Here is a 16097-nt window from a genome sequence, read left to right on the forward strand (position 1 = left end):
GTACGTAGATTACATGCAAATACTATGCTTTTTTATGTAAGGGGCCAGAGCATCCTTGGAACCAATCCTCCTAACCAAGCCCCCAGGGATTCTGGGGATGACTGTATAAGTACAGATTATTATTTAAATTTTTTGTGTCAAGTTCAAGATGATAATCAAGTTGACTTACAGAGAAAATTCTACTCTCCCACAGTTCCTGTGTCCATGCTCCTCAGCAATAGATGATCCAGTCACCCCCCCTTGCCCATGACCTAACCACCCCCACCCCTAGCATAGAATTAATCCTGGTATACAGCAGTTCATTGAACTTCGACCACACCCAGATTTTTCAGGCAAACCTCTTCTTCATTCTGGAAGCTGTGCAGTTATGCTTTCTTTTACCATCACGTGACAGGCAAAATGAAATGAAGCCCAATGTAAGGATTGATGTGTTCAGCTAAGCATTTATTAGTCGTCATTTTGCAGTCTCTACTGTATGTTCAAAACAAGCTTAAGACCTGACTCGTGCCCACAGGGAGTCACAATCCAGCCCTCTGAAAGGCCTTTTCCCACCATGCCAGCACAGGCCTCTCCAAACCCCTTTCAGCTTCAGCCTCTCCCACCATTCTCCCAATAAGGACTGACACAGTCTTATGTGGGTTCTTTCAGTAGCCTCCGTGGGCTCTTTGGTATAGGTTGAGTCTCCTTTATTCAACATGCTTTGGAATCAGAAGTGTTTCGGATTTTGGATATTTTTTTCAGATTTTAGAATATTTGTGTATACATGATGAGCTATCTTGGAAATGAGACCCAAGATAAACACAAAATCCATTTACTTTTTGTACACCTTATGCACAGAACCTGGAGGTACTTTTATACAGTATTTTAAATAATTTTGTGTAGGGTGTGAAGTATTATCATGTGGAATTTTCCACTTACAGTGTCATATCACCACTTAGAAGCTTTTAGATTTTGATCATTTAGGATTTTTTAATTAAGAATGCTCATCCCATACTTCCCTGAGTCTTAACCTGCTCTCTTCCTTTCTCTTGATGGCAGGATGAACTGTGCTATGACTCACCACCTGTCCCATAGATCTGACCCTTCCAGGCAGGCTTCTCCTTAAGGGCCCCCAAGTTTTGCTCCCCTTCCTGCCATGCTGCTGTCCCCTAGCTGGTCTTTCATCAACTCTTGTCTTAGATTCAATGGCCTCCTCAGAGAGGTTTTCATTAGTCCCTCGCCATGCCTTCTGTGTGTGTGCCCCTGTAGCCCTCATAGCTACTGCACAGGCCTATGGCTTATCAAACATCTCTGTCCACTAGGTTACAGCTTTTAGGCCATAGGGTTGACCAATCTTTTCTTCATGTATTCTTAGCAGGTTGTCTGTGTATTTGGCTATTTTAATTTAATTCAAATTTGATATGATTCCAGTTTAGTTATTAAAATTTTTCAAATTCAGGTATTCAAAATGTAATATAATAACATTCACACTCTCCTGTAATTTGCTTGAATAATTCAGTTATTTGAGTTCTCATCTGTGAGCACCTGGTGTGGGGCCACAAGCTAGAAAGTGGAGATCAGCCAGTACTCGTGGGTTTCATTCTTGGCTTGACATCTACTCTGGAAAAGTACATGACATTCATAAGCCTCAAATTCCTTATTTACAGAACTGATCTCACTGGGTTGTTGTGAGGCGTATGTAAATCATATATAAAGAGCAATAATGTGAATTACTGGCCCCCTTCATCCCCTGAATCTGCTGATCCTAAAATAACCACAAACACCTAATGTATAATCAGTCACACAGCTCTTGGCAGTACATGAGCTTTTTCTCAAGTGTCCCATGACAGACACGGACACACGGACACACACCCGTTCTCAGGCAGAAAAGTGCTGCCTCCTTAAAAGCAAAATGAAAATACAGATTTAGTAAGTGACCTGTCCCTCTCTTTACTCCCAATGAGTGAGTCTGGAAAAGCCTGTTAGTATCCTCTAGAGCAATGTTGTCACTACAAATTGAGCATCCCTAACTCAAAAATTAGAATGCCAAATGCTCCAAAACCCAAAACTTTCAGAGCACCTATATGACACTAAAGTGGAAAATTCTCTTCCTGACCTCATGTGACAAGTTGCAGTAAAACAATGCAGGTGCACTAAAAATACTGACTAAATTACCCTTAGGCTATGTGGATATGGTGTGGATGAAACATGAACGAATTTTGTGTTTAGATTTGAGTCCCATTCCCAAGATGTCTAATTATATATATGCAAATATTTCAAAATCTGAAAAAAATCCAAAACACATGTGGTTCCTAAAATTTCAGGTAAGAGACTCAACCCATATATTTTTATTACTAATAATGACAATAATTTTAATATTCATAAAATTAACTTTAATATAACTTATGTACAGTAATGTTTAAGATTATTGGTTTAACATTGATTACATAGTATTATTAATTTGGTGCTCATATTAGATTGCTTAATTAATATTAATTTAATATCAAGATTAACATTAATGTCACACCGAACAAAAACTTCCTTATCTTTTGCATTCAAGGACTGGGGCCTGGCTCAAGTGGTAGAGTGCTTGCCCAGCATATGCTAGGCCGTAGGTTTGATCCTTAATACCGTAAAAAGGTAAGAATTTTATTGGTGTAAATGTTAATTCCCTTTATATCTTAAGGTTACCTTTCTCAAGGTATGTAAAGCATGAAAAGTGATGAAATGATTAATCCTCCAGTCTCCAATGTAACATTAAAAGGAGTTTCCCAGCAAAAATAAGCCGAAGTAACTTCATTACTTAATGTTTAGTTAGTTAGTTAGTTAGTTAGTTAGTTAGTTAGTTAGTTAGTTCCACAGTTTTAAGACTGAACTCAGGACTTCTCGCCTGCAGCGCGAGGGCTTTACTGTCTGAGCTACATAGCCAGTCCTAGATATAACTTTAAATGTAAACTTCACCTAGCCTTAAATCCATTATAGTTAGTGATGACCAAGTAAATGGGAAGTTCAGTCTTTTGCCAAAATAATGACATCTACTAGCCATTTTGGTCCTAGTGTCCATATGTGGCCAAGAATTGAGTCAGCAATTTTGGCTTTTCATGTCTGAGCATAAACTTGGAGTATTTCCAGTGCCATATGGGTTCTGAAATGATATTTCTGCAACTTATTTTAATTGCAAGTCAACATCACAGCCCTCACACCCACAGAGGAAGTCTTAGTTTTAACCTGGCTCAGGAACCAGGCTTAGAAAACGTTACTATGGCCACCTATTTGCTGAGTTAGTGGCTGATCCAACATCTGAAGTGTCATTAGCTACAAGTTGCTTTGCAAATGAGTCAGTTGTTGGTGCAGGTAGATTTGAATACTAGAAATATTAGAAACAGAAACAGTGAATGCAACCCTTCAATAAAATTTCACTTTCCTACAATAAACGTGAAAACATAATAAATTAATAAAAACCCTGAATCAAGGGGCTGGACCAGTCTCAGAGAAGCCCTCACATCCAGGACCCTCTTTCATGCCAAATGAACTTTCCTCATCTCATACACTTAGTGGTTTCCTACAGCCACCACCCTGCTCAGTAGAGCATTAAAATATTTCAGTGGAGATAGACAATAGAGGAATAACAGAGGTTACAATCATGTGCTCTTACAAAAATGTTTTCTGAAGGATGGGATTAAAATTTGAGACATTTTCTAGTTTATTGGACCCACGTTCACCAATGGTTTCTCCAAGTTTCTAAGCCTGGAGACAAGGAACACTGAGTTATCCCAGGTCACTTTATATATTTATCTTACTTCATCCTCTCAATGCCAAGGATAGGTAATGTTTTCCGTGCTTTGTCAATTGAGGGGTTGCATTCTGTATCTAGTATTCAAATCTACCTGTACCAATGATTAACTCATTTACAAAGCAACTTGTGACTAATGACACTTCAGATGTTGGATCAGCCAGTAACTCAACAAATAGGTGACCATAGTTTTCTACGTGTGGTCTCTGAGCCAGGTTAGGACTGAGGTTTCTCCTGGGGATATTTAGGGCTGTGACCTTGACTTTAGAATTGCAATTAAAATAACTGAGACAACAGTTCTGTAACACAGGATTTCAAAGCAGCAAAAGGATGCTTGGAGTATTTCCAGTGCCATCTGGGTTCTGGAATTATATTTCTGCAGCTTATTCTAATTGCAAGTCAACATCACAGACCCATGTTGCTGTAAAGCCTTGCCCACACTCTAGCCACTCCCATTACACTGAGCCACTTTCTAGTTTGGATTTGTGAGGATTTTGAAGTTTTATTTTAGGGAAAAGCATGCCATGAATCTTTTACTAAGTCTTAGACGCCATTATAGGAACCACACAATTAAAGAAACCCAGCTTCTAAATAGGCTCCAAAGAACAGTTCAAGTGACACAGAAGTACCAGTTTCCCTCTTCCTGACTCTTACAAGCATTTTCCTGTGTCAGACACAATTACATGTGCTGTGCACAGACGAATTCGTGGAGTCCTCAGCTCCCTAGGAGGAGACACTACTGTTACCTCAGTTGACTGCAAAGTTTGATAATGGCTCACAGTCTCACAGCTAGGAAAGGGAAATGCTAACTGAGCTTTGGGCCCCTGCACGGCTTGGATTGTGCCCTTCCTCCATGCCAGACTCCCTTGGCCTTTTCCCCAGGCTTATGACCGGCCAGCAGAGCAGGTAAAGTCCTCCATCCAAACACATGCTGGCAGCATGGGCAGAACTCCTCCTGGAGAGGGTGGTGTTCCCCACCTCATTTTATTGAAGCAGTTTTTCATGGAGACTACCGCCTGAAGCCAGAGCTCTGAGAATCCAGGCAGAAGAGTGTCTACAGAAGGCAATCTAAGGACACAGCTATGTTCCCCTCAGGGGAAAAGAGTGGGTGTCTAGAAACTTAATGCAAAAAAGATAAGGACAAGTTTTGTTTACTGCATTTACTCTGACAGCTGAGAGCTGAGCCTGCCTTTAACATTTGACACAGCTGCCACAAAGCCAAAGTTTCCTGCAGTGGTTCTGGGAGAGGGACGCACTCATATCCAGTGTTTTTTAAGCAGAATTCAGTGGCATTGGTCCAGTGGGATGGCGCTGGGCTTGGGCTCTGCCTGGAGTTAATCCTTTGCCATGAAATGAAGTTTTGTTTCTAAATTACTGTCATTGCTTTTTTTTAAAAACAGGCGCTTGAATAAAATTGTTTGGCAAGCATTATCGCAAGAGGAGAAAGAAAAGTAAGCCATGTTCCATTCCTTCATCACTATTTTTTAATTTCAATGAAATTTGTGTAAGCAAAAACTAATGATTTCAAAGTGTACAATCCAATGGTATTTAGAATATTCAAAACATTGTGCAAACCACCACCTCTTCCTAGGCTCAAACCTTTTTCATCACCCCAGGAAAAAAACCTCCCCCCCCCCACCCCCCCCCCCCCCCCCCGCCTCCTCGGCAAGCGCCTCCCTCCCTTCGCCGCGGCCCGGCCTCTCTCTTCCCGCCGTCCCCGCGTCCGGGAGCGCGCGCGCCCTCCCTGCACCCCGCCGGGGCCTCGCGGGCCCGGGACTGGGACGCGGGGAGGGGGCGTGGGGGGGGGACGGTGGCGCGACCGGGGCGGGGCGGGGCTCTCCCGATCGCCCGAGGTTCGCGGGGGCGGACGCCCCGTCCAGCTTCTTTTTTTCTCCACTCCCCCCCCAAAAAAAAAAAGAGTATTGTGTCTATATTTATAAGGAAAAATGGTCTGTAGTTTTCTTGGGAATATTTGCCTGGCGGTGGTGTCAGGGTAATTCTGTGACTGTGTTTTTCCTCTTTTATTTTTTGGAAAAGTGTGAGAACAATTGATGTTTTCTTTTTAGAATTCACCTCTGAAGTGAACTTTTGGGGGAAGTTTTGAGTCTTTATTCAGTGATTTTAATTGTTATACACTGTTGAAAAGTATTTCTTCCGAAGTCAGTTTTGGTCCTTTGTATTATCTAGGAATTTGTCCATTTTATCTAGATTATCTATTTTTTGGCATGTAACTATTCATACTGTTCTTTCTCTTTGTATATATAATATACATATATATGATAGACATCTGCACTACTGATTATGGATATGTTCTTTTTAATGTCTTGTTGAATTCAGTTTGGAAGCATTTTATTAAGAATTTTTCTATGTTCATCAAAGAAATTGGCCTATAGTTTTCTTTTGTATTGTTGTGTTCATATCCAGTCTCGGTATCAGGGTATACTGGCTTCATAGAATGAGCTTGGTGGCATTATTTATCTTTCCATCTCATGGAATATTTAGAGGATTTTCTTTGTTAAAAGTCTGGTAGAATTTAGCAGTGAATCCATCTTGTCCTGGGCTTTTTCTTTGTTGGGAAACTTTTATTACTGCTTGGATCTTGTTGCTCACTATAGCAACAAGGTTTCATATATCTTCTTGGGTTGATTTTAGTAAGTCATGTTTGTGTAGAAATTTAATTGCATCTGTTATGATATTTCCTTTTTTACTCTACTTTTATTACTTTGTAACTTCTCTCTCTTGGTTAGTGTGAACGAGGTTTTGTCAGTCCTGTTTATCTTATCAGAGAACCAACTCTTTATTTCACTGATCCTTTGTATTTCTTTAGTGTCAGCTCAGATCTTTATTATTTCTTTCCTTTTACTAAACTTGGGATTGACTTGTTCTTGTATTTCTATGAACTTGAGGTGTATCATTAAGTTATTTATTTGAGTAGCTCTGATTTTTTAATGTAAGCGTTTATAGCTACCAACTTCCTTCTTAGAACTGTTTTCACTATATCCCACAGGTAACTTGTGTTTTAATTTTCATTTGATTATAGGAATTTTTATAACCCCCCCTCTGATTTCTTTGATGACTGGTTGTTCAAATGTGCATTGTTCAGTCTCTATGTGTTTGTATATTTTCTCAAGTTTCTCTTGCTCTTGATGTTTAGTTTTATTCCATTGTGATCTGAATTTAAAAAACCAAGAAGTTATTTCAGTTTTCTTATATTTGTTAAGACTTCCTTTATATCATAAAATATGATCTGTTTTGGAGAACATTCCATGGCTATTGAGAAGACTGTATATTCTGCAGTTATTCGATGGATTACTCTGTAGATGTCTGCTAAGTCCAAATGGACATTGGTGTAGTTTAACCCTGAAGTTTCTTTGGTGATTCTGAACTATCTCTCTATTGGTAAGAATGTGGTATTAATCACCCAGTATTATTTTCATTTATTATTTTATTTATGCCTTTATGTCCAATATTTTTAATGAAATTGGGATGCTGACATTTGATGTGGGTACATTTACAAGTGTTTTATCATCTGGATGTATTGCTTTATTACCATTAAGTAATATTCTTTGTCTCTTATGACTTATTTTGTTTTGAGGTGTGCTTTGTGGATATGAATAGAGCCACTCCTGCTTGCTTTGGGGTTCCATTTGCTTCTTAATCTAGCTAAGTAATTGCCTATTTTATAGATCTATTAAAAAAAAGCTCTTAGTTTCGTTGAGTTTTCTATTGTTTTCCTATACTTTATTTCAATTATTTTCTACTCTAATCTTTATTTCCTTCCTTTTGCTAACTTTGGCTTTAGTTTGTTCTTTTTCTAGTTCCTTGAGAGGTAAAGCTAAGTTGTTTATTCAAGATCTTCCTTCATTTTTAATACTTGCCACTATAAACGTCCCTTTTAATACTACATTCACTCCATTTCACAAGTTTTTGTATGTGTGTTTTCATTTTCATATATCTTAAGACATCTTCTAATTTCTCCTGATTTCTTCTTTGACACATTAGTTATTTAAGAGTAGGTGGTTTAATTTTTACAGTCTTCCAATTGTTCCTTTGTTATTATGTCTACCTTTACTACCCTTTGCTCAGAAAAACATACTTTTTATGCTTTCAGTAGTCTTAAAATTTTTACGACTTGTGATTAAAATACATGTGATTTTAATATATGTGATTTAATCTGAAAAATATTCCATGTACACTTGATAAGAATGTTGTTTGGCAAAGTGCTCTATCTATGTCAGTTAGGTGCAATTGGTCTGTTATTCAAGTCTTTTGTTTCCTAATTGATCTTCTTTGTGGTTGTTCTATTATTGAAAGTAGAGTATCATATTATACTCTTAAGGTTGCCATCTATTTCTCCTGCAATTCTGTGAATGTTTGACTCATATATTTGGGAGTTCTGATGTCAGGGGTGTGTGTGTGTGTGTGTGTGTATGTGTGTGTGTGTATTTGTCATATCTTCATAGTAGACTGATCCTTTTACCACTATATAATGTCCTTCTTTATCTTTTACAACAATTTATTATTTAAAGTTTATTCAACTTTACTGATTTTTTTATTCTTGATCAGGTATGCTGTTGAACTCCATCTAGTGAGTTTTTCAATTTAGTTCCATTCTTCAGTTCTAGAATTTCTGCTCTGTTCTTCTGTCCCTTTTTATAGTTTCTTTCTGTTTGTTTAAATTCTCATTTTGTTTATGCATACTTCTCTCATTTTCTTTCATGATATATTTTCTCTTTTAGCTCATCAAGCATCATTAACATTTTAAAAAATTCTTTGTCAGGTAATTAATATATCTCTATTTCTCAAGGGCCAGTTTCTGGAGATTTATTTTGTTCATCTGATTGGGCCATGTTTCCCCATATATTTGCATGCTTTGTGACCGTTAGTTGAGATTAGGGTACTTGAAAAATGATACCTCTTCCAGTCTTTACTGGAAGAAAAGACTGGCTTATTACAGGGGAAAGACTTTACTAATCATCCCATCTCATCTAAAGATTCTGGGAATCTCACAAACTTTTTCTGGGAATTTGTCTTCGCTGGTCTTAAGTGTGCAATTTCTCTTAAGTTTTCCCTGGTTTTTCTCAGGAGTTTGAAAGCTCTTGCTCCACCAATGTGTCTCTATAGTACTATAGTATCTCTACTGCCATTGCAAACAGTGACACTCCTATTTGTTCTCAGCAGACCCCAACCTTGAATCCAAAACATACCATTGTTGCTGTCAGCACTGTAAGTCAGACAAGACAGAAACCAATTCCTTAGGGAGCACCTGAAAATTGAGAACTTTGGGTACACATTCCATTCTCTTTCCCTCTAAGGGAGAAACCAGAATTTGGGAGTTTTCTTCCACTGCATTACACTGTTCTGGGGAAAGGTGGAAGTTGTGACAGGCAAAATGCAACAAAGTTTTTTACCCCATTAGGTGTGACTCCTCTTATCTTTGTACTTGTTTGAAGTGCTGCAATTTCATTGGCCTCTAGAATTCTCAAATTTGGTCAGTGTATCATTGTTAAATCTGTGTTTCTGTGGGGCGGTCAGGGCCTGGAGCTTCTTAGTCCACCATCTTGGTGACATCTTTCCAATTTAAATTTTAATATGAACTTTGTGTTGTATTCTAGAGAAGTTTTGTTTATGGATTTAGTCTTGTGGTTTTGCTGAGTTTACTCTGCCAATATCTGCCATCTAAAGGAATAAGTGATGCTTTTTTAAATTTTTTTTTTTCAGTTTGGAGGCTTGAACTCAGGGCCTTCACCTTGAACCAGTCCACCAACCCTATTTTTGTGAAGGGTTTTTCAAGACAGGGTTTCACAAACTATTTGCCTGGGGTGGCTTCAAACCGTGATCCTCCTCATCTCTGCCTCCTGAGTAGCTAGGATTATAGGTATGAGCCACCAGCACCCAGCATGATGCTTTAAGTAATAAAAGAAATGTGATTTTTTTACCTCCAAGTCCCTCCTCTTCCAGAGATGTCTGACTCAGAACAGCTGGGACTGAAAATAGACTGTAGGACTTGGGCTGTCACACCATGTTAGCTTCCTCTAGGATAAAATAGACTGTTCATGGATTTATAGAAAGTTTGGCTTCTGCTCCTTATGTAACCAGACAACAAAACCAGGTCTATTTAGGCTTAGGTGGAGGAAAGAAGATCATAATAGCTAAAACAAGCTAGTAGAATTACTTCACTGAGGTAAATGTCTGGTTTTGTTCTTTATCTTACTTTGCTTTCTAGAATCAGTGCTAGGCATAGTAGTGTGAATTCTCTTTGAAGCTCATGTTTGGTTCTTCTAGATGTTAGGCACAGGGAAAAAGAAATTGGCTCCAAATCTACTGGGAAATGTTACTGAAAATAATTGTGTATATCAAACATATTTAAAACCAGGTCATCAAATGAGTCAATATGTAAAAGAATCTACCGGAACTTACAAAGATGATTGGTTTTTTACCTATATAAGCTTCCAAAATCCTGATGGACCAGAGGGTATGGCTGAGACTGTCATCTGACATCAGTGCCTGTTTTTCAGGGGAGAGTTTACTGAGAAACCATTTTGTTATATATTTTTTTCTATTGTGATCTTTTATTTTCCTTTTGTTTATTTTTGTTTGTTTATTTTTCAGGTTAGATGCAATCAAGCCAATACAGTACTTGGAAAACAAGGCAGCTTTAAATGAGGCATTGGAACGATTGAATTGGCCAATTTCATTGAAAGAATTGTCAATGCTGGAAAATGAAATTCTGACTGGGAAAATGTACATTCAGCAGGCCATGGAGCTGCAGGAGGCTGCCAAGAAGAACTGCATGAGAAAGGCTATGGAAGAGGTGGGTGCCAGGGAGCTCTCCACATTCCCTCCCTCCCTGCCTGCCCAATGACTGCCATCCTCCATCAACCTCCCTTCTCTCTCCCACCCTTCACCACACTGATTTCTAAGAGTTAGAGCTAATCCAGTTAAGGTCTCAGTACATCTTTTAATCACAAAGGAAATGCCATTTGATTTTAATGTGATCTTATTTTAAAAACAACACATCATTTAATTGAAAAACAAAACTTAAAAAAGGGATAGTATAGTGATTAAAAGCCTAGACTTCTAGACTGGAGCCACAGACTGGAGTCTCAGATCTGTCACCTGATCTGTGGGTGATCTTGGATAGCTACTCATTCTCTTTAAACCTCAGTAGTCTTGTTTTTCAAATAGGAGCATTAGTAGTGTCTGTCTCATATGACTACTAATTTTATCTCTGTTATGAGATAAAATAAGGACTTTAAGTACTTAGTATTAAAAGCTTCACATAAATGTTAGCAGTTATTATTAATAACAAAACAAATCTTTAAAAAAAAAAGCATTGTATGACCTGACTATCTTATTAGCACCACTTCAGAGCATTTTCCTTTAGTTTTGTCTCCTTAAACAACTGTGTTCTACACAGGTGACATAAAAATGTATAATTATTTTATTTTTTTTGATGGTTTTTTTTAATTGTTTTATTATTTATATGTGCATATAAGGCTTGGGTCATTTCTCCCCCCGCCCCCACCCCCTCCCTTACCACCCACTCCACCCCCTCCCTCTCCCCCCCACCTCCTCAATGCCCAGCAGAAACTATTTTGCCCTTATCTCTAATTTTGTTGAAGAGAGAGTATAAGCAATAATAGGAAGGAACAAGGGGTTTTGCTGGTTGAGATAGGATAGCTATACAGGGAGTTGACTCACATTAATTTCCTGTGCATGTGTGTTACCTTCTAGGATAATTCTTTTTGATCTAACCTTTTCTCTAGTTCCTGGTCCCCTTTTCCTATTGGCCTCAGTTGCTTTTAAGGTATCTGCTTTAGTTTCTCTGCATTGAGGGCAACAAATGTTATCTAGTTTTTAGGTGTCTTACCTATCCTCACCCCTCCCTTGTGTGCTCTCGCTTTTATCATGTGATCAAAGTCCAATCCCCTTGTTGTGTTTGCCCTTGATCTAATGTCCACATATGAGGGAGAACATACAATTTTTGGTCTTTTGGGCCAGGTTAACCTCACTCAGAATGATGTTCTCCAATTCCATCCATCTACCAGTGAATGATAACATTTCGTTCTTCTTCATGGCTGCATAAAATTCCATTGTGTATAGATACCACGTTTTCTTAATCCATTCGTCAGTGGTGGGGCATCTTGGTTGTATCCATAACTTGGCTATTGTGAATAGTGCTGCAATAAACATGGATGTGCAGGTGCCTCTGGAGTAACCTGTGTCACAGTCTTTTGGGTATATCCCCAAGAGTGGTATTGCCGGATCAAATAGTAGATCAATGTTTAGCTTTTTAAGTAGCCTCCAAATTTTTTTCCAGAGTGGTTGTTCTAGTTTACATTCCCACCAACAGTGTAAGAGGGTTCCTTTTTCCCCACATCCTCGCTAACACCTGTTGTTGGTGGTGTTGCTGATGATGGCTATTCTAACAGGGGTGAGGTGGAATCTTAGTGTGGTTTTAATTTGCATTTCCTTTATTACTAGAGATGGTGAGCATTTTTTCATGTGTTTTTTGACCATTTGAATTTCTTCTTTTGAGAAAGTTCTTTTAGTTCACTTGCCCATTTCTTTATTGGTTCATTAGTTTTGGAAGAATTTAGTTTCTCTTCAGTTTAGAGACCATTTCTTTTGATGAACAGAAGCTTTTTAGTTTTATGAGGTCCCATTTATCTGTGCTCTCTCTTAGTTGCTGTGCTGCTGGGGTTTCACTGAGAAAGTTCTTACCTATACCTACTAACTCCAGAGTATTTCCTACTCTTTCCTGTACCAACTTTAGAGTTTGTGGTCTGATATTAAGATCCTTGACCCATTTTGAGTTAATATTGGTATAGGATGATATACATGGATCTAGTTTCAGTTTTTTTGCAGACTGCTAACCAGTTTTCCCAGCAGTTTTTGTTGAAGAGGCTGCTTTTTCTGCTTTTAATGTAACAGCATTTTATTAACTCTCTTTATGCTTTACTGAATGTTTAAGGGTTAAATAATATTCTGTGATATATATATATAATTTTTTTTGGTGGGACTGGGGTTTGAACTTGGGGCTTTATGCTTTCAGCACAGTGCTCTATAGCTTGAGCCAGTCCATTTTGCTCGGATTATTTTGGAGATGGGGCCTTGAACTGCAAACCTCCAGATCTCAGTCTTCCAAGTACCTAGGATTATAGGCATAAGCCACTAGTGCCCAGCCCATGGTATATATAATTTAACTCTTTACTACATGTTGGACTTTGGGGTTATTTTCCATTTTTTGCTGTTTCTCATACTTCATAGCTCTTGTAATGCATATAGTAGAATCATTTTGTTAGAAGACAGTCTTAGGAGTGGAATTCCTGGATTAAAGGGCATGAACATTGGAGGCCAATATACTGCCAATATGAAATGCCCCTTTCTGATTGCATATGCATGGGTGTGGGATAGTTTATCCAAAATCTACTGAATCCTGGTAATGTTCATGTATTCATCATATGATAAGCTAAAAATCATTCCCAAGGAACTGACCTTTAGGTCATGTTTTTAGTTTCAGTCTTTGTTAAGTGGTACAGGTTTTGCTTGGTTACAACTTCTATATCTACTGCTTTAGATTCTTGGTATTTTGTTTGTTTTCCTTTCATTTTATTTTTTCTTCGGCAAATCACATTTTTTCCTTCCGTGTTAAAAGTTGTATCTTTTGTGAAGAATGCAAAATTTTATCACAAAACACTTTATGTCTCTTAATGTTATTCAAACAAAGAGACTTCCTCATAGAATTACCCAATTTTTCCTAAAGAAGCATTATTTGATGCTGTCAGACATTTCTCTGTCTGTTGGTCTTCCTTACCTCAATGTCCTGTGGTCCTCAGAATCAAGAGGGCCAAAGTGAATTACTTACCTCTGCCTGAAAACATGCCCTTTCATGTATCTTTCTGTCTTCTTGTTCTTTCATTTACTCATTGAAATATTTACAAGTCTGGACATTAGTGATCCCTAGAACACAACACACTAAGTCTTATCCTCATTCTACTGGGAAGACAGATCTTTACTGGTGATGGACTTCCTCATGTTGATCTGTGGAGACAGCACTGCCTAACAGCAGAATTTGCTAGCATTATGTTAGCTATGCTTTACATTAAATTTGCAAAAAGAAAATGTTGCTGGTGGAGTGAAAAGAAGCTTCTTGTGAATCAGAAAAACGTGATGTATTCTACTGAATTTGTCTGGAATCCTGGCAATCAAAAGATCACTTTTTACAGAATTCAAATTAATTAAATTAACTTTTGTTTTTCCCCTTCTCAAAACTAATTTCCATGATTTCTTCATTCAAAAATATCTGTTCATTCCCTACCATGGATGCAAGTATGTTTGGCATAGGTGATACCAGGCAGTGAGTAACTGGTCTCATTCTCTCCCACACTGGAATGTCTTGGGTGAGACTATATATTAGCCATAAAATTGAGAGTTCTTAACTGACTGAAGACTTGGGCCCATCGTAGTAGAGGAGACATACTGGAATAGAAAATAACCATGAGGGCTGTGCCTTTGTCTAGCCCAATTTGTAGTTTTATCCATAGCACCAAGAATGGAGCCTGGGTCATAGTGGACACTCAACAAATACGTATTGAATGACTGAAACTCAGCTCTTTGAAGCAGAGTACTGTAAACTTGACAGCTGAGGCATACCCACAGAATAATAGGACAATGAAAAAAGTGACCAATTCTGACTGGGACTTGGGGAAGGCTTCACAGAAGGGGACTAATCCAGTTTGGTCTGGAAGGATGTGTAGGAATTGGAAGTTGGGGTGTGAGAAAACTTCTGAGTGAAGGAAACAGCCTGTGCAAAGGCAGGGAGGTTGGAAAGAAGATGGGATGTTCACTTAGGTCGTGGCAGGAGAAAGGACAGGGAAGCTGACACCAGAACAGGAAAGGTTCAGAATTCTCTGCTAGGGTTAGGGACTTATGCCTGTAGGGAATCCACACCCAGGGAGGGCTTTTCAGCAGGTGCAAGACATCAGCAGATTTGTGTCTTGCTTTATCTTGGTAACAAGTGAGACCCAGTGTACAGGAAAAAGACCAAAATCGTACAGCTCTCCAATTGAGAGGGGTTGAGTCTTTGAACCAAGAAGGAAAAGTGGGAAGAGAACATGTAAAAGAGACATGTGCTGCTGGAAAGTTGAATGTATGGGGTGACTGAGAGCAAAGTTGGAGATGCCCACATACTGTCTGCCTCAGACAATCGGGAGAACAGTCACTATTAATCACTTCTTCCAGCCTCTGCACCTCAGGAAAACAGTCTTCTGCAATGGAAAATTTTATATATTGTTTCCTTGAAACAATGCTTCTTTTTATGTAAACCCGTTGAAATCACCATGAAAGGGGAACTAAGGTAGAAAAGAGAATAATAGAAGTATGAGCAAATTCAGGTTTTAATACATATATACATGGAAATACCACAAAGAAACATCCTGTAGAGCTATCTTAAACAAACAAAAATGTCTTTTTTTTCTTCAAAAAACGGAGGATAGAAAGGTAAAACAGGTCCTATCTGGCAGTTGGTACCAGTGGGAGCAAGGAGGCTATAAGGGAAGGGTGTAGGAGAGTGAATGTGGTAGAAATATTTTGTACTCAGGTATTAAAATCGAAAAATGAGACCTGTTGGAACTATTCCATGAATGGGAGGAGGGGGAATAAGAATGATGTAAGGGGTGAATTCAACTATAATATATTGTACAAACCTTTGGAAATGTCACAGTGTACCCCCAGTGCAGCAATAATTAATAAAAAGAAAAATGAAAGTGGAATAGAGGGGAGACAGGAGAAAAATCAACAGGAGAAACAGTGACGCTTCTCTTTTGACTGATGTACTCAATTTACCATGTATCCCTTACCTTCTACCTGAAGAATGTGTGGTCCTTGGGCGATTGTTGTCTGTGCTCTGGATTCACAATAAAACCACACTTACTCACAATTGAAAAAATAATAAAAAGCTAACACAATTATAAAAAATACTTTTTTACCATGTTTGATATACTCTGGGTTTTTTTCATCCCATTTTTATCATGCCACATTGATTTAATTTCATAACCCACTAGCAGGTCAACCTCCAGAGTGAAAAATTTTGGTGGGTACAAAGCTCAAGGTTGCAAGGTCAAGTTCCGAGGCCTTTTAAGATCCTAGGGTGAAAATGCACCGCAGATGCCAAGTCATTCTTAGTCATATATAAATATAGCCTCTTTTTAAATTCTTTTAGCAAAGGCCAAAGATTTTTATCAATGATTGCAAATTAGAGTAGAAGAAACTTTCACTAATCATCAAGACCCCCTAGGGTTTATTGATAATGCAGCGAAAT

The 16097-nt window shown here is 38.4% G+C and overlaps 1 protein-coding gene across 1 annotated transcript in view; it reads left to right on the forward strand.

Annotated features, from left to right (window-relative positions):
* Vwa3b (von Willebrand factor A domain containing 3B) overlaps window positions 1-16097 on the forward strand; it is a 225483-nt gene that overhangs the window by 181943 nt on the left and 27443 nt on the right. Inside the window, exons 20-21 of the mRNA XM_074050295.1 lie at window positions 5173-5223; window positions 10385-10586. Coding sequence (XP_073906396.1) covers window positions 5173-5223; window positions 10385-10586 — 253 coding nt within the window. The remainder of the gene's footprint in view (window positions 1-5172; window positions 5224-10384; window positions 10587-16097) is intronic.

The sequence above is a fragment of the Castor canadensis genome, chromosome 12, assembly GCF_047511655.1.
Source record: "Castor canadensis chromosome 12, mCasCan1.hap1v2, whole genome shotgun sequence".
In the NCBI taxonomy this organism is placed as follows: Eukaryota; Metazoa; Chordata; class Mammalia; order Rodentia; family Castoridae; genus Castor; species Castor canadensis.